This window comes from Heterodontus francisci, chromosome 1 (genome assembly GCF_036365525.1).
Source record: "Heterodontus francisci isolate sHetFra1 chromosome 1, sHetFra1.hap1, whole genome shotgun sequence".
NCBI lineage: Eukaryota > Metazoa > Chordata > Chondrichthyes > Heterodontiformes > Heterodontidae > Heterodontus > Heterodontus francisci.
In genome coordinates this window covers 202165126-202188755 of record NC_090371.1, presented here as the reverse complement: position 1 = coordinate 202188755, position 23630 = coordinate 202165126, and the positions used below count along the sequence as shown (strand labels likewise).

Genomic DNA, 23630 nt, shown 5'->3' with positions numbered 1-23630 from the left:
GCAAATAACATTCGTGGATAAGGAATGATAGTTATACAGCATCACCATTTACCATGCAGCTAACCAGGGGGCCGTTTTTGTTTAAAATTATTTGCTTTTTGGAATTAGTGTTTTACTAAACATCTTGAAAAATCCCATATTTACAGTACAGAGGAGCTGTCTGTCTTATGAACTGTAAAAATCTACACAAGAACTATGCAATTGTAATCTAATTTTAAAAAATTATCTTGGGCAATTTGTAACAATATTAAAATCAGGTTACTATTAAAATGGGAAAAGTTAAAAAAAAACAAACCTGAAATTTCACTTTTTTTCTGGGTAGGTTATCATAAGAATCGATTTGCTCCAGAATTTCGCGCACCTTGGGATTAACATTTGATTCATTCATAGCTTCATGAACTTTCTATAATCAGGAAAAAGACTAAATTAAACATCTGCAGCTGTACCCAAATAATGCATTCTGCCTTTATTAACTTTTACACACAATGCATCTAACCCACTATTATAATCAAGTGGCAAATATTACAAATACAAACTGCAGTAAATAATCTATCATAATAAAATGTAACCGTTATGTTTCCTTTATTCTACTGGCACCGGTTTGATACCTGCATCTAAAGCAGTGTGAACAATAAGTAGTACATCACCGTACTTTGTATTCACTGCTTAACCTGAGGGCCACATCTGGATATGAAAATTGTATGGTGGGCCATAAATGCTCAAGAAATGAACAATTCATGTTCAAACAGGGACCAACACAATTCTGTTTTAAAATCAACACTGTGTAAACAATCAAATGCTACAGGACATACTGACAGTCTGAGAGATCATCAAAAGAATCCTGCAGCGTTACTCTGTTAATAGCAATATTTCAAAGCTGCATTTCAGACATGAAAATGCACGCACCAGTTTGTTTGTTGTTTTGCAATTCTGGGAGTGAGCGAGGCTGCAACAACAGCAATGTTCAGGTGCCTGAGTGGCTCCACTCTCTCCAATCACCTGTTCTCAACAGAAAGCAGCAAATGCAGCCTCAGACAGCACATTACCACACATCACTGCAAGAAACAAGATAACATGGAAGCAAATATGTACAGAGCTTTGCGTCTGTAGCTTGTAGGTGACGCTGTTAAGGTTGATATGGTTCAGCTCTCTTTTTGCAAACGGTGAAGTCAAGTCTTTTGCTGGTAGAGGTTTTCTTTTCTTTTCCTGGGATGTGGGCATCACTGGCAAGGCCAGCATTTGTTGTCCATCCCTAATTGCCCTTGACAACTGAGTGGCTTGCTAGGCCATTTCAGAGGGTAGTTAAGAGTCAATCACATTGCTGTGGGTCTGGAGTCATATGTAGGCCAGACCAGGTAAGGACGGCAGATTTCCTTCCCTAAAGGACATCAGTGAACCAGATGGGTTTTTACGACAATCATTAATATCGGAGTTGCAGGGTTGCATCTGAAAAGTGAGCTCCTTTTCACTCGAGATGCAATATACTACTTTGTAAGTGCCGTGTAGTAGGCCAAGTAAAGGATTAGTAGAGTTAATGCTGAGAACAATTAAAAAGTGTTTCTTGTCGATGGACCTTGCACCAGGGTAGGCGGTGGCGTAGTGGTATGATCACTGGACTAGTAACCCAGAGACCCAGAGTATTTCTCTGGGGACATGGGTTCGAATCCCACCACAGCAGAAGGTGCAATTTGAATTTAATTAATTTTAAAAAAAAATCTGGAATTAAAAGCTAGTCTAATGTTGGCCATGAAACCATTGTCAATTGTTGGAAAAACCTGTCTGGTTCACGAATGTCCTTTAGGGAAGGAAATCTGAAACAAAAACAAGAAATGCTGGATTCACTCAGCAGGTCTGGCAGCATCTGTGGAAAGAGAAGCAGAGTTAACGTTTCGGGTCAGTGACCCTTCTTCGGAACAAATCTGCTGTCCTTACCTGGTCTGGCCTACATGTGACTCCAGACCCACAGCAATGTGGTTAACGCTTACATGCCCTCTGAAATGGCCTAGCAAGCCACTCAGTTGTATCTAACCGCTACAAAGTCTAGAAAAAGGAATGAAACCGGACGGACCACCCGGCATTGACCTAGGCACCGGAAACGACAACGGCAAACCCAGCCCTGTCGACCCTGCAAAGTCCTCCTTAATAACATCTGGGGGCTTGTGACAAAGTTGGGAGAGCTGTCCCACAAACAAGTCAAGCAACAGCCTGACATAGTCATACTCACGGAATCATACCTTACAGACAATGTCCCAGACACGGCCATCACCATCCCTGGATATGTCCTGTCCCACCAGTAGGACAGACCCACCAGAGGTGGTGGCACAGTGGTGTGCAGTGGGGAGGGAGTTGCCCTGGAAATCCTCAACATCGACTCCGACCCCATGAAGTCTCATGGCATCAGGTCAAACATGGGCAAGGTAACCTCCTACTGATTACCACCTACCGCCCTCCCTCAGCTGATGACTCACTACGCCTCCATGTTGAACACCACTTGGAGGAAGCACTGAGGGTGGCAAGGGCACATAATGTACTCTGGGTGGGGGGACTTCAATGTCCATCACCAAGAGTGGCTCGGTAGCAGCACTACTGACTGAGCTGGCTGAGTCCTAAAGGACAAGGCTGCGAGACTGGGTCTGCGGCAGGTGGTGGGGGAACCAACACGAGGGAAAAACATACTTGACCTCGTCCTCACCAATCTGCCTGCCGCAGATGCTTCTGTCCATGACAGTATTGGTAGGAGTGACCACCACACAGTACTTGTGGAGACAAAGTCCTGCCTTCACATTGAGGTAACCGTCCATCGTGTTGTGTGGCACTATCACCGTGCTAAATGGGATAGATTTCGAACAGATCTAGCAATGCAAAACTGAGCATCCATGAGGCGCTGTGGGCCATCAGTTGCAGCAGAATTGTACTCATCCACAATCTGTATCCTCATGGCCTGGCATATCCCCCACTCTACCATTACCATCAAGCCAGGAGACCAACAGGAGCAGCACCAGGCATACCTCAAAATGAGGTGTCAACCTGGTGAAGCTACAACACAGGACTACTTGCATGCCAAACTGCGTAAGCAGCATGCGAAAGACAGAGCTAAGAGATCCCATAACCAACGGATCAGATCCAAGCTCTGCAGTCCTGCCACATCCAGCCGTGAATGGTGGTGGACAATTAAACAACTAACTGGAGGAGGTGGCGCCACAAATATCCCCATCCTCAAATGATGGGGGAGCCCAGCACATCAGTGCGAAAGATAAGGCTGAAGCATTTGCAAAAATCTTCAGCCAGAAGTGCCGAGTTGATGATCCATCTCGGCCTCCTCCTGAAGTCCCCAGCATCACAGATGCCAGACTTCAGCCAATTCGATTCACTCCGCGTGATATCAAGAAACGACTGAAGGCACTGGATACTGCAAAGGCTATGGGCCCTGACAATATTCCGGCAATAGTACTGAAGACCTGTGCTCCAGAACTTGCCGCGCCCCTAGCCAAGCTGTTCCAGTACAGCTACAACACTGGCATCTACCCTGCAATATGGAAAATTGCCCAGGTATGTCCTGTACACAAAAAGCAGGACAAGTCCAACCCAGCCAATTACTGCCCCATCAGCCTACTCTCAATCATCAGTAAAGTGATGGAAGGTGTCATCAACAGTGCCATCAAGCGGCACTTGCTTAGCAATAACCTGCTCAGTGATGCTCAGTTTGGGTTCTGCCTGGGCCACTCAGCTCCTGACCTCATTACAGCCTTGGTTCAAACATGGACAAAAGAGCTGAACTCAAGAGGTGAGGTGAGAGTGACTGCCCTTGATTTCAAGGCAGCATTTGATCGATTATGGCATTAAGGAGCCCGAGCAAAACTGAGGTCAATGACAATCAGGGGGAAAACCCTCCGCTGGCTGGAGTCATACCTAGCACAAAGGAAGATGGTTGTGGTTGTCGGAGGTCAATCATCTGAGCTCCAGGACATCACTGCAGGAGTTCCTCAGGGTAGTGTCCTCGGCCCAACCATCTTCAGCTGCTTCATCAATGACCTTCCTTCAATCATAAGGTCAGAAATGGGGATGTTCGCTGATGATTGCACAATGTTCAGCACCATTCATGACTCCTCAGATACTGAAGCAGTCCGTGTAGAAATGCAGCAAGACCTGGACAACATCCAGGCTTCGGCTGATAAGTGGCAAGTAACATTCGCGCCACACAAGTGCCAGGCAATGACCATCTCCAACAAGAGAGGATCAAACCATCTCCCCTTGACATTCAATGGCATTACCATCGCTGAATCCCCCACTATCAACATCCTAGGGGCTACCATTGACCAGAAACTGAACTGGAGTAGTCATATACATACTGTGGCTCCAAGAGCAGGTCAGAGGCTAGGAATCCTGAGGCGAGTAACTCACCTCCTGACTCCCCAAGGCCTGTCCACCATCTACAAGGCACAAGTCAGGAGTGTGATGGAATACTCTCCACTTGCCTGGATGGGTGCAGCTCCAACAACCCTCAAGAAGCTCGACACCATCCAGGACAAAGCAGCCCGCTTGATTGGCACACCATCTACAAACATTCACCCTCTCCACCACCGACGCACAGTAACAGCAGTGTGTACCATCTACAATATGCACTGCAGCAATGCACCAAGGCTCCTTAGACAGCACCTTCCAAACCCGCAGCCTCACAGCTCCAGTGACCCGGGTTCAATTCTGGGTACTGCCTGTGTGGAGTTTGCAAGTTCTCCCTGTGTCTGCGTGGGTTTCCTCCGGGTGCTCCGGTTTCCTCCCACATGCCAAAGACTTGCAGGTTGATAGGTAAATTGGCCATTATAAATTGCCCCTAGTATAGGTAGGTGGTAGGGAAATATAGGGACAGGTGGGGATGTGTTAGGAATATGGAATTAGTGTAGGATTAGTATAAATGGGTGGTTGATGGTCGGCACAGACTCGGTGGGCCGAAGGGCCTGTTTCAGTGCTGTATCTCTAAACTAAAACTAAACTAAACAACTAGAAGGACAAGGGCAGCAAATACATGGGAACACCACCACCTGCAAGTTCCCCTCCAAGTTACACACCATCCTGACTTGGAACTATATCGCCGTTCCTTCACTGTCGCTGGATCAAAATCCTGGAACTCCCTTCCTAACAGCACTGTGGGTCTCCCTACCCCAAATGGACTGCAGCGGTTCAAGAAGGCAGCTCACCATCATCTTCTCAAGGGCAATTAGGGATGGGCAATAAATGCTGGCCTAGCCAGTGACGTCCACATCCCATGAATGAATAAAAAAAGTGAAAATCCTAGCTGGCGATTCAGAGCACATAACATTTGGGAGGGATGTTGCATGATTCGAACAGTCCTCCAAGAAAATACTAGGAAGTCATCAGCATTTATAAGAGGGCCTGGAACGGGAACAGAAACGCGGGCACACGTGATCGAGCACTCTGGTATTCGGAATGTACAAAATGCCGTGTCCGGTACTTGGCTTATCTGAATCAGTCAAAATGTACTGACAATACATGGCAAAAACATTTCATATTACCTTCGAGAATCAATTAATTGAGTCAGTATTCAGACATGATGCTTTAGTTTAAGCAATGCAGTCCGAGGGTCAGATGAAAAGCTCCAACAGGCCGGATGTGGCCTGCGGGCCCATTGTTTGCCCACCCCTGCTCTGTTACAAATCAACTGTGGCAAATATTACAAATATAAACTGCAGTAAACAGTCCATGACAAAATGTAACCCTTATGTTTTCTTTATACTACTGCCACTAGTTTGATACCTGCATCTAAAGCAGTGTGAAGAGGCAGAAGTACAATATCAGCTTGCGCCACTTAGTACTCACACAAAGCTGAGCTCCAGACATTCGTGCATAACATGCACGAATGACTCTACTCAGGATGCCCACAGAACTATTTGAAGTTTATAAGTTTCACACCAGTTGCAGTTATGCTGCAAACAACTTAAAGCCCATGGTTCTAGTCCATCCTTCAAAGCGTTCTTATATGACTCAATAAAGTTGAAAATCTCTCAAATTCAGTCCGGTATTATTGCTCCTTCAAGAACAGGAAACCTTGTGCACACTAAAAATTGTCTGAGTTTCAGTAGGGGAGCATTTCGGGAACAGTGACCATAATTCCATAAGTTTTAAGGTACTTGTGGATAAGGATAAGAGTAGTCCTCGGGTGAAGGTGCTAAATTGGGGGAAGGCTAATTATAACAATATTAGGCAGGAACTGAAGAATTTAGATTGGGGGTGGCTGTTTGAGGGTAAATTAACATCTGACATGTGGGAGTCTTTCAAACGTCAGTTGATTAGAATCCAGGACCAGCATGTTCCTGTGAGGAAGAAGGATAAGTTTGGCAAGTTTTGGGAACCTTGGATAACACGGGATATTGTGAGCCTAGTCAAAAAACAAAAGGAAGCATTCGTAAGGGCTGGAAGGCTAGGAACAGACGAATCCCTTGAGGAATATAAAGAAAGTAGGAAGGAACTGAAGCAAGGAGTCAGGAGGCCTAAAAGGGGTAATGAAAAGTCATTGGCAAACAGGATTAAGGAAAATCCCAAGGCTTTTTATACGTATATAAAGAGCAAGAGGATAACTAGTGAAAGGGTTGGCCCACTCAAGGACAGAGAAGGGAATCTATGTGTGGAGCCAGAGGAAATGGGCAAGGTACTAAATGAGTACTTTGCATCAGTATTCACCAAAGAGAAGGACTTGGTGGATGATGAGCCAAGGGAAGGGAGTGTAGATAGTCTCAGTCATCTCATTATCAAAAAGGAGGTGGTGTTGGGTGTCTTGCAAAGCATTAAGGTAGATAAGTCCCCAGGGCCTGATGGGATCTACCCCAGAATACTGAGGGAGGCAAGGGAAGAAATTGCTGGGGCCTTGACAGAAATCTTTGCATCCTCATTGGCTACAGGTGAGGTCCCAGAGGACTGGAGAATAGCCAATGTTGTTCCTTTGTTTAAGAAGGGTAGCAAGGATAATCCAGGAAATTATAGGGCAGTGAGCCTTACGTCAGTGGTAGGGAAATTATTAGAGAGGATTCTTCGGGATATGATTTACTACCAATTGGAAACAATTGAACTTATTAGCGAGAGGCAGCATGGTTTTGTGAAGGGGAGGTCGTGTCTCACTAATTTGATTGAGTTTTTTGAGGAAGTGACGAAGATGATTGATGAAGGAAGGGCAGTGGATGTTATTTATTTGGAATTCAGTAAAGCCTTTGACAAGGTCACTCATGGCAGACTGGTACAAAAAGTTAAGTCACACGGGATCAGAGGTGAGCTGGCAAGATGGATACAGAACTGGCTCGGTCATAGAAGACAGAGGGTAGCAGTGGAAGGGTGGTTTTCTGAATGGAGGGATGCGTCTAGTGGTGTTCCGCAGGGATCAGTGCTGGGACCTTTGCTGTTTGTAGTATATATAAATGATTTGGAGGAAAATGTAGCTGGTCTGATTAGTAAGTTTGCGGACGACACAAAGGTTGGTGGAATTGCGGATAGTGGATTGTCAGAGGATACAGCAGGATATAGATCGGTTGAAGACTTGGGCGGAGAAATGGCAGATGGAGTTTAATCCGGACAAATGTGAGGTAATGCATTTTGGAAGGTCTAATGCAGGTGGGAAGTATACAGTAAATGGCAGAACCCTTAGCAGTATTGACAGGCAGAGAGATCTAGGCGTACAGGTCCACAGGTCACTGAAAGTGGCAACGCAGGTTGATAAGGTATTCAAGAAGGTATACGGCATGCTTGCCTTCATCGGTCGGGGCACAGAGTATAAAAATTGGCAAGTCATGCTGCAGCTGTACAGAACTTTAGTTAGGCCACACTTGGAATATTGCGTGCAATTCTGGTCGCCACACTACCAGAAGGACGTGGAGGCTTTGGAGAGGGTACAGAAGAGGTTTACCAGGATGTTGCCTGGTCTGGAGGGCATTAGCTATGAGGAGAGGTTGGATAAACTCGGATTGTTTTCACTGGAACGACGGAGGTGGAGGGGTGACATGATAGAGGTTTACAAAGTTATGAGCGGCATGGACAGAGTGGATAGTCAGAAGCTTTTTCCCAGGGTGGAAGTCAGTTACTAGGGGACATAGGTTTAAGGCGAGTGGGGCAAAGTTTAGAGGGGATGTGTGAGGCAAGTTCTTTACACAGAGGGTGGTGAGTGCCTGGAACTTGCTGCCGGGGGAGGTGGTGGAAGCAGGCACGATAGCGGCGTTTAAGAGAAATCTTGACAAATATATGAATAGGATGGGAATAGAGGGATACAGTCCCTGGAAGTGCAGAAGGTTTTAGTTTCGGCAGGCATCAAGATCGGTGCAGGCTTGGAGGGCCAAATAGCCTGTTCCTGTGCTGTACTGTTCTTTGTTCTTCTTGTCATAACAGCAAAGGCAAGAATCTGGGACATTATATGCTTCATATCACATACAAAGTGACGCTGTTGTGTATGTTTTCTTTCCTGGATCATGGTTCAAATCATTTTACAGAACAACACATTAGAAAAACATCACTCGCACAGACATGGTCATCAACTGTAGCTCTATAAGACTAACATTAATCACTGTGCGGGCAAATAAATAATGACCTACAGTTATATATGGCTGTAGGTATCAAACCCTATTTTCAAATCAGTCAGAACAACACACAATGCAATAGGCAGTACAATTGTTTTTCATGGTGCATTGAATATCCATGCTACAGGTGTAATGATGAAATAATTCCTTACAAGAAAAATTTCTGACCACAACTCTATGATCAGTGGCAACTACTGGATGTGTGGTAGTAACATAAAATGAAAAAATACAAATCAAATCCATCCAGAAAAAGCTGGAAACAAATAGCATTCCAGTTAGCATCTGTAAAGAGAGAAGACAGGGTTATAAGATTTGTGTATGTACACTTCATCAGGCAAAAAGTCGAGAACTAAACAGATACGGTTGGAAAAACTGTAAAGAAAGAAACTGAAAAGAAAGAGGCAGGGTTAGGACGAGGGGTGGAAAGAGAACCAATTTATACACCAGAAGCAGATTGGGAGTGAAACAAAAAGACAAAATGCTCAGCAAGTACTTGTAAAGAGAGGAAGAATGCTAATGTTTCAGGCATAGCTCTTCATCAGAGTGGGAGTTAATGTATTAAATGACCTATAAACTGAGCAATAGAAAACAAGATAGATCAGAGACAGACAGTGATGCAGACAGAGACAGAGGCTTCCAATGCAGGGTGGTTGTGTCCGTTCTTTTTCTCTACATGCAGCTGATGGATGCACCACGTTTTGCTTGCATTTTCTGTTTTAATTTAGCTTCTACTACACGTTCAGCCCTTTTAAATTTGTTTGATCCTCCTTCTCTTCCTTTTGTTGTACACAGAGATCCTGTTCCTTTGCACCTTCCCCTGACCCACTATTTACACATTCTTCTGCCTTTAAGTTTCCATAAATTCCATATGTAACGTATGTGAAATAATTTTGCACAAGACAACCCAAGTGGACCTAACTTCCTGAGTGTCAGAGACTCAGGACAGCAAATAAATTTAATCAGTGGACAAAACAGCAATTAAGAACAAACTTGTCTTTGATTAGTACCTTTTCCAATCCCACAATGCCCCAAAGCACTTTAGAGTCAATGAAGTAGTTTTGAAAGGCAGTTACTAATATAATTTAGGAAACAGCAGTCAATTTGAATACAAAGTCAGCAGTGAAATAAATGACCAAATACCCTGTTGTAGTGATCCTGGTTGAGGGGTAAATGTTAGCCAGGAGAACTCACTGCTCTTCTTCAAATAATGCCACAGGATATTTTAAATCCACCTGAGGGGGCAGGCGGGGCTTTGGTTTAAACCCTACTGTACCAGAATCCAACTACTATAAGATTTAAATCCATTTTAAACAAAGTTACACAAACTGCACACACTCAAAACATAATAATTGGTCTTTTGAGGGGAAATATATTGGCAGGGATTGAGAACTGGATAACGGACAGAAAACAGAGAGTAGGAATAAATGGGTCATTTTCAGGTTGGCAGGCTGTAACTAGTGGGGTACTGCAAGTATCAGTGGTTGGGCCCCAGCTATTCACAATCTATATCAATGGTTTGGATGTGGGGACCAAATCTAATATTTCCAAGTTTGATGGTGACATAAAACTAGGTGGAAGTGTGAGTTGCGAGAAGGATGCAAAGACACTTCAAGCGGATTTGGAGAGGGTAAGCGAGTGGGCAAAAATGTGGCAGATGGAATACAATGTGGAGAAATGGGAGGTTATCCATTTTGGCAGGAAAAACAGATATACAGAGTATTTCTTAAATGGTGAGAGACTGGGAATTCTTGACCTTCAAAGGGACTTGGGTGTCCTTATTCATGAGTCACTGAAAGCCAACATGCAGGTACAGCAACCAATTAAGAAGGCAAATGGTATGTTATCCTTTATTACAAGAGGATATGAGTATAGGAGTAAAGATGTCTTACTGCAATTATATTGGGCCTTGGTGAGACCACACCTGGAGTATTGTGCACAGTTTTAGTCTCCTTACCTAAGGAAAAATATACTTGCTATAGAGGGAATGCAACAAAAGGTTCAGCAAACTAATTCCTGGGATGGAGAGATTGTCTGAGGAAAGGTGACATTGACTGGGCCTTTATTCTTTGGAGTTTAGAAAAATGAAAGGTGATCTCATTCAAGCATGCAAAATTCTTACAGGGCTCAACAGGGCAGCTGCAGGAAGGATGTTTCCCCTGGCTGGGGAGTCTAGAACTAGGGGACACAGGCTCAGGGTAAGGGGCAAGCCATTTAGGACTGAGATGAGGAGGAATTTCTTCACTCAGAGTGATGAATCTTTGGAATTCTCTGCCCCAGAGGGCTGTGGAGGCTCAGTCGCTGAGGAAGTTCAAAACCGAGATTGAGAGATTTCTACATATTAAAAACTTCAAGGGATATGGGATAGTGCAGGAAAATGTTGAAGAAGATCAGCCATGATCTAATTGAAAGGCAGAGCAGGCTCAAAGGGCTGAATGGTCTACTCCTGCTCCTATTTATGTTCTTATGTTTTTCTCTTTAAAGAGGCCAACAAATATACTGTGTTTTTCATCATTTCTTGTTTTTACTTCTGAAGTCAAACATGTACATTTTTATCAGAATGCTGCACGATAAGTTCTTGAATGCTTGCTTATTCCATTCATGAAATTCCAAATAACTCACTTAGGACCTGTTGGCCATGAGTGATCTTATTCACTGATGTAATAAAAAAAAAGTATCCAACAACTTACGTAGAATCTTCCACACAACTACGATTAATATAAAAAGGTGGGTGAGATTCAATTAGAAAAGTTGAGCAGCACACAACAGTTGAAAAACTTTTTAAACAGTAATGAACTACTGTAGCCTTTTGAGTCCCTAGAAGCACAATAAAAGTAACATACATATATGACTTATTTACCTGTACCCACTGTTGTTGTTTCACATCTCCCTTTTTGGCCTTGGCTTCAAATCCTTTACCACCATACTTCTGATCTTCACTAATGCATTTAGTATGGGTCTTGTAATCCTCTCCCCTATAAACATTAACAGTCCTCTATTAGAAGGAAACGTAAACTCATACTTCATCTAGCATATAGAATTTAGGAGTGTTTCTGTTGCATATTTTGTTGAATGAAGCTAATAACCCACAGCAAAATCCTAAAACGTGTTCTTCAAAACTAACTGCAAAGGTTTAATAGTTCTGCTCTACATACTATGATAGAGCACTGAACTGTATGCAGTGCTATCCATTTAACTATTCCACAAACTCATTAAACATCAACAGAGTACTAGTGGAAGCAACCAATTAAAGTTGAGAGTCACAGAAATAATGTGATTGCGACAGACTATCTCTAATGATGACAATCACAGTAAAACCAGCACAATTTGTTATACAAAATATGATTAGGCAAAAATTTTCCACATTAGCTTTTCATCTAGTACATTTAAATGCTGTAAATTTCAAAAAGTATTTTTTTGTTAACTTTTTGGAGTCATTTTGTCACTAAAGATAGCAAGCCAGCAATGTCAGGCGAAAAAGCTATTTTGACATAGAAGGTGGTGAGAAATTGCATCAGAACCCATTGAACTATTGCACCAATGAGAGTTCATAATCTCAGCTGCACTGTAATGGACAGCAGCTAAAAAGGTAGCTAGGTGCTCCCTCAGAGAAGACGAGATAAACAGCAAGCATTTTCAACAGCACTCTCACGTATTTCTTAGTGATCAGCAACTTAGGCAGAAACCTGGAAGCACGGTGCCCAATCTCTGTACAGGATGTTTGATGAGTGGTGCAGGGAAACCCAAAAAAGTAAGTTAAAAGAAATACTTTTAAAAACAATTTAAGTTCAGATAGAATACAATATACATGCAAAAGCAAACATTTTGTACAACCGTATGTCAAATGCTTACCAAAAGTCCTTGCCACAATCAATACACGACAAACACAGACTGTTCCGACAGATATTAAAATGTTTTTCCACTTGGGCTTTCTTGACAGACTCTCCACATCCATTACAGATGAAGACCACCATTTTATTTTATTCTAGGCACCTTCTCCTCACACACCACAAAGCAAAGCCTGTGCCAGGAATAAATATACACATTTTTGAGATATAAAAGAACAATTGGTTCCAATATAGCTTTACTTGTGCAGATTTTATCTTATTTGTACAGTTGGTTTTAGGATATTTGTTGGGGCTATAATGGATAATTGCATTCCTCAGATAAACCTTTTCATTCACACTTTTGTCCAGATTTCTCATCAGTCAGATTTCAAAATCATTACAGAGTCTTTATGTTTCAATCCTGAAGAAGCTGAGGCTTGATTTTTTTTCAAATGCTACTGTGCTGTAAGCCTATTGAATGCTCAATGTAATGCTGGAGGAAGAACAATCAGTCTGGACTATTTTAGGGTTGCCTTTAGTATTATAAACTTCACCATTAGGATTAACTGCAGTGCAGCTAATCGTGTGGCAGGTTTAAGTCCACAGCTGATCCCAGCATTTGCAAGCTTTGGCACCCCACACCTGATACAAGCACCCAACTTCTCATATACCACAAAGTAATGCCTTTGTCAGAAGAAAAAACACCCATTTTAGGGAAATGAGAGAGAAACATATAGGCAGATCTTCCATGGCATTGCTCACTATTAACTGGATGATAAGAGCATAAAAAATAGGAACAGAATAAGCCATTCGGCCCCTCACGCATGCTCCACCATTAAATAAGATCATGGCTGATCTGATCGTGGCCTCAACTCCAGTTTCCTCACCTCCATAACCCTTGACTCCCCATTAAATCAAATATCAGTCTAACTCAGCCTCGAAAGTATTCAATGACCCAGCCTCCACTGCTCTCTAGGGTACAGAATTCCAAAGATTAACTACCCTCAGGAGAAATTCTTCCCCACCTCCGTCTTAAATGGGAGACCACTTATTCTAAAACTGTGCCCCCTGTTCTAGATTCCCCACGAGGGTAAACATCCTCTCAACATCTACCATCAAACCTCCTCAGAATATTATGTTTCAATAAGATCACCTCCCATTCTTCTAAACTCCAATGGGTATAGGCCCAACCTGCTCAACCTTTCCTCACAAGACAACCCCTTCATCCCAGGAATCAGTCTAGTAAACCTTCTCTGAACTGCCTCCATTGCAAGTACTCTAGATGTGGTCTCACCAACGCCCTGTAAGCTGTAGCAAGACTTCCTTACTTTTATGCTCCACCCCCCTTGCAATAAAGGCCAACATTTCATTTGCCTTCCTAATTACTTGCTATTCCTGCATGCTAACTTTTTGCGGTTCATGTACGAGGACACCCAGATCTCTCAGTACGATAGCATTCTGTAGTCTCTCTCCATTTAAATAACATTTTGCCTTTCTATTCCTCCTACCAAAGTGAATAACCTCACATTTTCCCGCATTACACTCCATCTGCCAAATTTTTGCCCACTCACTGGACCTATCTAGATCCCTTTGCAGGCTCTGTGTCCTGCTCACAACTTGCTTTCCCTACAGAGATTTCAAAAATCGAAGAGTTACTGGACCAGGAGCCAATGCAGGTCAAAGAGCACAGGAGATGTTTAAACAGGACTTGGTGCGAGTTAGGATCGGGGTAGTTCAAGTTTAGAAACGGTAAAACATGGGAGGCTGGCCAGAAGTGCAAAGGAATAGTCACGTCTAGAGATGACAAAGGTATGCGGTTTCAGCAACAGATGAGCTAAGGTAGGAGCAGATATGAGTAATGTTACGCTGGTGAAAGTAGGTGGTATTGGTAATGGAGTGAATATGAGGCCCAAAACTCTGCTCACGGTCAATAGGATGCCAGGTTTGCAAAAGTCTAATGTACAGCCTCAGAGAGACCAGGGAGAGGGATGGAGTCATGGTTAGGGAATGGAGTTTGTAGCAAGGACCGAAGATGATAGCGTTGGTCTTTACAATATTTATTTTTTAAGTAGGTTGGCAGTAAATAACATCACGTAATTGACAGGACACAGGAGTGGAAGTTAAGTTACTGACAATGAAGCCAAGAGGATTTTTGTTGAGGGTACGCCAGTTTGAAGCTAACTTGCAATGAGATTAGTGGGGGTGGCGAGTGATGAGAAAGTTCCATCAAATGCAGGAATATGAATCGGTCTCCCACCATTACACTAAGAGACCAAATTTGACACTATACAGCATATTGCCTCAGTCAGAGGTTATGGGCTCAAGCCCCACTCCAGAGACTCGAGCACACAATCCAGATGACACACGCAGTACTGATGGACTGCTGCATCAGAAGCGCTAAACCGAGGCCCTGACTGCCTTCTCAGGGCCTAAAAGATCCCAAGGCACTATTTGGAAGAGCAGGAGAGGTATCACCAGTCTCCTGGCCAACACTGTTGTGCATATTCTGGCTGCCATATTCCCATCAGTGACTGTACTTCAAAAATATTTAATTGGCTGCAAAGCACTTTGGGATGTGCAAAGGTTGTGAAAGGTGCTATATAAATGCAAATCTTTCTTTAGAAATTACAGTCAAATAAAATGATTAATTTAGAGAAAAAGACACTCCCAAGTCACTTTTCTGCAAGTTTCAATATAAGACAAAAGGAAGAAAAACACAATAAAACTTGGCAAAAGAAAGAGAGGGAACATTCTTGAACACACAATCCAGGCTGACAGTACAGTACTGAGAGCGCTGCATTGTTGTAAGTGCCAACTTTCCAATGAGACGTTAAACCGAGGCCCCATTCAATCTGAAGAATAAACTACAACGGCTAAAACATCTTGTGTAATTTAAACCACAGCAACAAGGAAGCAGACAACTCCAATAATCAATATTACAAAAGTAAGCGACTTTCTTAAACGGAATGAATTGCAAGTTATGGTTCAACTCTGCTCAGAGCTCCAGTACATCAATGCGCACTTACAACATTCACAGTAATTTCCTCACACACACACACCAGCCGCTGCTTCACCTCCAGAATCTCACAGCCCGAACTCACACGTGCAGTACCGGAAAAAGGTACAACGCTCTGCTCCTTCCCTTTCCTCCTGCTCCCTTGCCAGGGTTCCGGGTCGCCGGCTCTGCTGGAGTTGACTATAAAGTGGGAAGAAGAAGGAAATGGAGATGCCAGAGAGGACGGGCGAGAAGGGGAAGCGGAATCCGTAAACAATTAGGTAAAGACGCCGCTTCGGAACCTTGCCCGGGAATGGAACGCGGCCCGGTCCGGGTCTGGTTCCAATTGTTTGTACAACTGCTGTGGACTGTCACCACCCAGTCCTAAACTGCGATATGTTTCTCTTTAAAAGGGCGGGGAGGCAGCTCCTTTTGCAGTGACCTAGTAACCAAGGAAAACGTTTGGAGGCGCCACAGGATCAGTTGGTTCGATCGCTGCTCGGGTTTCGTGTTTCGCCATCCAGCTATTTCGTGCTCTTCACTGCGGCTGCATTTAGGCCCCGAGTCCCTTTCAGGAACTGTTGTCTTGGAAACCGAATCAGGGAAAACCTCTATTCGGGTTTGGCGGTGATAGCAGAGGGAAAGGATGGAGTATGATTGAGGGTGAGAATGTGCTGCAGAATGAAAACCTATTTGGAAGGAAAGCGGAATGTAAAATTTTTTACAATTATATTTAAAATTTAATTTTAAAGACGCAATGGTTTGTTTTCTATAACGTTGCCTGGTTAAATGTTCCAGTCTTCGCTATTTTCAGTCACTTCGTGAAATTAATCCTAATTTTGAAATGTTTCGCGTATATGCAGTCAGAATTTGTACATCTTGTTGGATGTGATTAAGAAAGTTATTTTTAATTTATTTATTTATCTTTTCATTGTTGAGAAATACAGTGTACCAAACAAGCTTCCAGTACAGACACAAGATCATTCCTAACTACCGCATGGTTGGTTCAGTCACCCTGATGCATATTTACATCAGTCCCTTCTACCGAGTTACTTAACATATCATACTAACAAGCCTGGATCTGTTCCATCTGTCACCACTAATAATAATGGCAATTAAACATTATTTTGATTCATCCAGCAGAACTTTTTTGTTACGGAATGTACTAAAACAGGAAATGCTGGAAAAACTCAACAGGTCAGGCAGCATCTGTGGAGAGAGGAACAGAATTAACGTAATACAAACAGGAAATGCTGGAAATACTCAGAACTGTGCAAAGTTAGAGACGGCTTTAAGCAAGTGAAAGGGGACGGATGGGGAAAAGAACAAAAGGGAAGGCCTATGATTGGGTGGAAGGCAGGAGAGATTAAATGACAAAAGGGTTGATGGTGCAGGGCTGAAGGGAGTGATAATGGGACAAGTAAAGAAACAAAAGATGTGTCTAGGTGGGTGAATGGCAGACCTGTCACAGGCTGTGGAAGACCTCAAGATAATCGGCAGACACCAGAGTCACATGGACATGGTCAAAGCTGCAGAACAGAGGCAGGCAGCTAGAGCAACCACCTCCGCAGTCGTATGCACTCGTGTGACATTTCCATCTCCTACATCAGCTTTGTTTGTAAACTCTAAAATAAAAGCAAAATACTGCGGATGCTGGAAATCTGAAATAAAAACAAGAAATGCTGGAATCACTCAGCAGGTCTGGCAGCATCTGTGGAAAGAGAAGCAGAGTTAACGTTTCGGGTCAGTGACCCTTCTTCGGAACCTCCGAAGAAGGGTCACTGACCCGAAACGTTAACTCTGCTTCTCTTTCCACAGATGCTGCCAGGCCTGCTGAGTGATTCCAGCATTTCTTGTTTTTGTTTGTAAACTCCATGGGAGCCAATGAAATTTTTAAAGTTCATTTTACTCAGCACCTTAACAGTAGAGAGAAACTTTAACCTCACCCATCTGGGATGGATTTCAAGATCTAATCTCAGGGACTAATGGAACTAACTGTATCATCCAGTTTATCTTATTCCACATGCTGCTTATTTTGAAAATAATTTGCAATTTTTTTGTTGTAATTTTCAATTTTGGAGCCTTCAGGAATGTGGTATTCCTTACAGTATTTCTTATAAATCATTAATGTAGTCAATCAGGAGCATTGCTGCTTTTCCTCTGACAAAGTTCTCAAGTAATTAGAGATACATGGGATGTATTCTGGAAATAATGCTTTTATCCATTATATTAAGTTTAATTCCAGCACCACCTTATAAAAATAAAGTATAACATGAATAATACTCCATAATGTTCAGTTGGGAAACTTATAATGGAACTATCTGTTAATAAACATCTAGCACTATATTTAAATATGAATAACTTAGAGGATATGTTCTTAATAATGATGAATATAGAATTCTGTCAATTGTCAGAGCTTGACATTAACACTCGCAACCTCAGTGTTCCACTTCTTCCTGAGTTGAGATACAATACCTCGTGCGATGCAGCAGCATGGCTGCCTACTTCCACCTCATATCACTCATCGTCATCATTGCTTTATATCCACTGCCACTGAAAACCTTCAGTCGCATCTTTACTAGCTTGTCTTTTTCAGTGCTTTTTTCATCAGCTTCCTGAGTTGCACCCTCTCTTATAAACTCCAACTTTTGCTGAAAATTACTGCCTGCTTGTCATCCTGCTTAAAGTCCGACATGTCTACCGCTCAGGTACTTATCAGCCTTTATTGGCTCCCTGTTTCCCCCAGGATATTGATTTCAAAATCTTCATCTAAAAAACTGTTCCTCCAGCCCTGAAACCCCGTTCATACCCTCTGCTCTTCCAACTCTGGTCTGCTATACATTCCACCCCTCTGTTCTACTATTGATGACAGACTTTCAACATTCCCAGCACTCTGGAACTCTTTCCCAAAACCCTTGTGCTTTTCAGTATTTCTTCACCCCTTCCAAAGGCGCCTTAAAGCCAACCTCTTCAGTTATGCCTTTTACCATCTTCTGTAACACCACTCTTAATCCTGACCAATATTCAGCTTTAGGCTGCTGCATTCTGCAGGCAACATTTTGCACCTTCTCCCTCTCCACCCACTCAAGGCATCTCACCTCAATCGTCTTGTTTTGCAGACAGCTGACTTTTAAAAGTATAATTTCCCTCAAAAACTGCAGGAGCTTGCAGAAATGTTTGCTGTTTTTCCTGTAAAATGTAAAATGAGAAGCATTGTTTTATTTGTTTAAATTTCTAAAAACTGGACAACAGGGGAAACCACAAACCATAGAACAAATTACAGAGGTGTTAAGTCACAATTTTTCCACATTGTACCAATAAGTTATGGCCTAGTTGCAGACTTCAACATCTTTGTTTTAAGAGACATTGCGCTTGTTGTGTGGTGTCTGCTGTCAACTGTAAGCCTATGTGTGTTATAATTATTGTTATAAGAATGTGAAGGAACTGCAGACGTTGTGAATTGATGATTTGGAAAATGTAAATTTTTTTTAAAAAGTGATTCGGTAGTTAACTGGAAAATTACAAGGTAAGTTCAGTTTTTTTTTCTTAGCGATCAGAAGTTGTTCAGTGGTTTTGTACTTTTATAACAGATTCTCTTTGAGTGTACAATTAGCATCCAAACTGCACATACAATTAAATGAGTTACTTTACATTAACATTGGACGGCCAAAAAGACTTTCCAGCTGGTAATCCTCAAACCACATACCATTATTTTTTCAGGAATGTGAAGGGTACTCTGGAATGGAGGGAAAGGATATTGATCCATGCCCACTATGTATGGACAGTCTTACTGCATGGTTCTGGAAGGTTTTGTACTCTTGTGTGGGGAAAAAATTATAATTATGGATGAATCTTTACATAGTCGGGTATGGTGTATGTTGGCAAAGAGATAGTTGTTTGAAATGTTGTTGAAGGTGGAACAAATGTAATTAGAAAAATAGGCAATAAATCATTGAACCAAAAGTGATTTCTCCCTCTATTTAAATAGATCTGTGGTTAATTTAGTTTAAACCCAAGCCAACTAAGATGGAGGTAGAGTGTTATTTATTATTCTAAATTAAAACAGTTGACTTAAACCTCAAAAGCTACCACGTTTCACTGCAGCAACACATAGTCATTTTCTTGTAGAAAATAAATTTACTTGTGTCAGCACATTTTGGGCTAGATTTTATTTTAGAAATATTGGAGCTGACAGTATTTTCTTCATGTTCACCCTCCCCCACTATCTTTTCATCTTCTTCAGCCCCATTAGTAATAGTGCATGATTATGGTACATTTACGCCAAGTCTCAGTCTCAATGGACCTTTTTAAAGATAGAACCTTTCCATTACCAGGGAGGAAATCATATGTTTGAACTTTCACCTTTTACTACAACAACTTACATTTATGTAGTGCATTTAATGCAATATGTCCCAACCACTGTTTCCTACGCACTACACAGATAAAAGCATTGCACAAACAAATTGATGAACTATGCACACAGGATTACATTTTAACTAATGCAAGTTGTACAAATAATATTAGCTGGTCATTTTGCTTTTGACTTGTGAAAGAAGTATTAATGACAAGCTGTGAGTGGCTTTCTGCCTGAGCTGAGTTTGATTTCATCCTGCTATATGAATAAAACCACATCCCCTCCAGTTGGTTGGTTCTGTGGCTTTTTAATAAATCTCATGTGAAGTAGAAGTTTTTTTCTGTCCTAGGGTAGCTAAAGAATGGCAGCTGAAGCCCTAGGAAACCACAGCTGCCATCTTTTACAGCAGCTTCATGAACAACGAATCCAAGGCTTTCTATGTGACTGCATGCTGGTGGTGAAGGGCGTCTGTTTTAAGGCCCATAAGAATGTGCTTGCTGCGTTCAGCCAGTATTTTAGGTGGGTATGAGCTATTTGTAATATTTTTAAAATTCTGACTGGAATTATACTCTCTCTAAAAGTCATTTTTTTTATATCAGCCAGCCTTTGCTTAATGGACACAATGGACAAAAGGCAGTGTGTTCACATGCATAATATATTAAAAATCTTACTTGTAGCAAACACTTTTTCTAAGTGTCACACATGCTCCCTCTGAAAAATTCCCCATCAGACATTTCCAATCACACACTTCCTGTTGACTATGAGCAACACAATGGGAGATTTTAGTTTTATAAATAGATTGTGAAAAATTCATTTAATTTTAATGTACATGGCACATTTCAAAGTTTTTCTACTTAACTTTTATTTCATTATAATTCATGTTACAATGTGTCAGAATCCATCTAACTTTGGATTTACAGCTATCTGTAGTTACTTTAGACATGTAGGAATCTTTCTATTTGGGTTTTTTTGTGGCAATTTATATTTAGCATCCATAAATTTTTCATATTGACTCTTTTCAACAGATTTTCTGTGTTTAAATAATCTAGAAATTATTTGTTTTGCATGTATCTTTTTGTGCTCTTTAAATTCAAAATAACTTATGGATTTTCTTGATCCATCAGCCAGTATCACCAATAAATCTTTTCCAAAGACATTAGAGAAGAGATTTTTGCGAGCCTTGTGGTTTATTAGCCAGCAGAAGTTGATAGATGACAGACACATAGAATCATAGAACCATTACATTTCTTGCTGAAAACTCTGTCTTGGATGTCTTTAGTGCATTTTTAAATTGCGTACAGAAATGGCATTTATGGAATGAACTAAAAGCATCAAATTTCACTTTCACTTTTGCATCAAATGCTGTGGCAATTTAGGATTGAATTCTATGATTTCATTTTTTAATAAAAGCATTTAAGTAGAAAAGTGCTGTCAATGATGCTTTTTAGCTTGAAGTAATTTTGTGTTCTATCTATGTTTCAGGACCTTATTTCAGAATTCTTCAGGTCAGAGTCGTGACGTCTTCCATTTGGACATTAAAAATGTTGGTGGCATTGGCCAGATTCTGGATTTTATGTATACTTCACATCTTGATCTTAGCCATGAAAATGTCCAGACAGTGTTGGACATTGCTCAGTGTTTGCAGGTACCCAATGTACTCAGCCTGTGTTATACTTTCTTGAAGGCTTCAGCAAATGTCATAGGTGGTACCAGCAACTTGTCAGCCACTGGTGCCATTTCGCTGCATGGGGCCCTGACAACTGATACAGAGGACATGCTAGAGAACAGTGATGGCGCTGAGATAAACCGCGACTGCTCATTTGGGATACAGAGTCATATTCATAAAGTGCAGGAGCTGGGCCTTTTATTTAGACCACTGCCAGATATTTCCCAAGCTGAAATATCAGCCACTTTGCAGAATCAAACACCTGGACATCCGGACAGGAATTCTTCAGATTATCCAATCAGGCAAAATTCACATCAGCCTTCTAAGTTGTACAACTGTTATGGTAAAGAAATGTTCAAACAAAATCTGTCTCCTTTTGTCAATAATAATCAAGGGGAGCAAAGAAGAGCAGATCTCGATGATGGTTTAAATGCAGCAGTAACCACAAAGAATGTCTCTTCTCTTGAGCATTCTGAATGCAACACAGCTAGTCAGGAACCCTCTTCAGGCATAACAATGCATACAGAAGAAAGGTGGTCCTTTGGTCAGGGTGCAGGGAACATGGAACCTCAACCAATCAGACAATTGCCTCATGTGAAAAAGACAATCCCTCTGAAGAAGTATGATTACTTGTGGCCTAAAAAGCTGCTCGAGTCATCTTCTGTGCTACCTAAAGTGAATGAAACAACCGAAACAGAGAAAATAAATGAACTCTGTTCAAACAAGCTGCCCAAAGAGAATCTGAGCCAAGGCAATTGTGCTGGGGAAAAAGATCAGGAACAAATGAAACCAGCTGACACACCTCTGAGAGGGAGTGATCTAGTACCAGTTGACCATGGAGCTACTGGAGATTCAGAGGAAGTTCTTGACCAGTCTTTAAATGGCTCAAATGCTCAGTCCCAATTTTGTCAGTCACAGAAACAATATTGTTGTGAACTGTGTGGAAAAACCTTTAAGCACCCAAGCAATCTAGAGCTACACAGACGTTCTCATACAGGTATAGTAAGTGTTGGAAACATGCAATTTTGAATTTTGTGTATGATTTGAAAATATGGAATTACAGTACATCATGGTAGGCTTTGTGTTGTATGCATTCAAAGCTGAAGAGCCAGAAAAAGATATTATATCCAATGAAAAGTCACTGCTGTCTGCTGTTCGGAGTTTGGGAAATTTGTAGTCAAGGGTGCATTTGACTGAAAACTGCTTTCTCACAGTTGATACTCCACTCAAGATCATAGCCTGCAGCGTGGTTTTTTTTTCAATCAGGCAGCTCCAGAGGAGCCCACGTGTTGGTTTGAATTCTTCGCCCTGTTGTTTACAATGGAGCTGCTCTAGGGTATTTCCATAATTCACATCAGAATAGCCTGCTGTGCTAGTAGGAAAAGTGATTCTTTCAACCAAAGGTTTTCATTTCAAACACTTGCATAGCACAACCTGAGTCCAGGTCTTCCACTCCCATTGCACAAAAATATTTTTTTCTATTTGCCCCAGCCATGTTGCCCTAGGTTCAGCTCTGCTGTTTAACTGAATTCTCATTATCGTGAATTAAAATTTCCTCGCAAAGATAGACTTGTATTTATCTAGAACCATATGCTTAAAAAGTCTCAAACCGCTTTGCATGAAGTAAATTACTTTAGTTGAATGCTATGAAAGTACAACTTTTCTCCATGACAGTCAAAAGAAAATTATTCTGTGCTTTTTATGTCTGACTGACCAGTTAACTTGCCAATGGACCATGCCGCCAATGCGCCCTTCCACTCCCTGCTTAATGTTCCTCACTGTACACTATTTCCCACTTCTCGCCACTCCTTTCTCTATGCCACTTGTACATGCTTCCTTCTGACATTGATAGGTTAAACTAGCACTGGTTCAGCTAGTGAAGTAGGGGATACTGCACTATGGGGAATTTGAATACAGAGGAAATGAGCTGCACTTTGAGGACATGAAACCCACAAGTCACAAGTCGTCAATGCATTTATAAGACATTTTTACAAAAGCAAAATATTGCAGATGATGGAAATCTGAAATAGAAACAGAAAATGCTGGAAATACTCAGCAGGTCTGGCAGCATCTGTGGAGAGAGAGGCAGAGTTGACATTTCATGTCGATGACCGTGTTCTGATAAAAGGTCATCACTGTTAACTCTATTTCTCTCTCCGCAGATGCTGCATGACCTATAATGCATTATTGATGTGTGTTGTATTTGGTACAATCTGAT

The 23630-nt window shown here is 41.8% G+C and overlaps 2 protein-coding genes across 11 annotated transcripts in view; one reads left to right on the top strand and one right to left on the bottom strand.

Moving 5' to 3' along the window:
• Positions 1–15954, bottom strand: part of lyar (Ly1 antibody reactive homolog (mouse)) — a 34529-nt gene extending 18575 nt beyond the window's left edge. For 3 of the 7 annotated variants that reach the window (XM_068040249.1, XM_068040308.1, XM_068040298.1), the window contains exons 1-4: positions 15424–15506; positions 12423–12591; positions 11431–11545; positions 296–403 (exon numbers count right to left, since the gene is read on the bottom strand). In XM_068040249.1, coding sequence (XP_067896350.1) covers positions 296–403; positions 11431–11545; positions 12423–12544 — 345 coding nt within the window. In that variant the 5' untranslated portion in view covers positions 12545–12591; positions 15424–15506. Of the gene's footprint in view, positions 1–295; positions 404–11430; positions 11546–12422; positions 12592–15423 lie in introns of all 7 variants that reach the window. The other 4 variants (XM_068040279.1, XM_068040260.1, XM_068040270.1 and 1 more) reach the window with 4 other exon arrangements.
• Positions 15504–23630, top strand: part of zbtb49 (zinc finger and BTB domain containing 49) — a 37940-nt gene continuing 29813 nt past the window's right edge. Inside the window, exons 1-4 of one of the 4 annotated variants that reach the window (XM_068040237.1) lie at positions 15504–15673; positions 15806–16055; positions 20096–20265; positions 21229–22409. In XM_068040237.1, the coding sequence (XP_067896338.1) occupies positions 20108–20265; positions 21229–22409 (1339 nt within the window). In that variant the 5' untranslated portion in view covers positions 15504–15673; positions 15806–16055; positions 20096–20107. Of the gene's footprint in view, positions 15674–15805; positions 16104–20095; positions 20266–21228; positions 22410–23630 lie in introns of all 4 variants that reach the window. The other 3 variants (XM_068040227.1, XM_068040217.1, XM_068040207.1) reach the window with 3 other exon arrangements.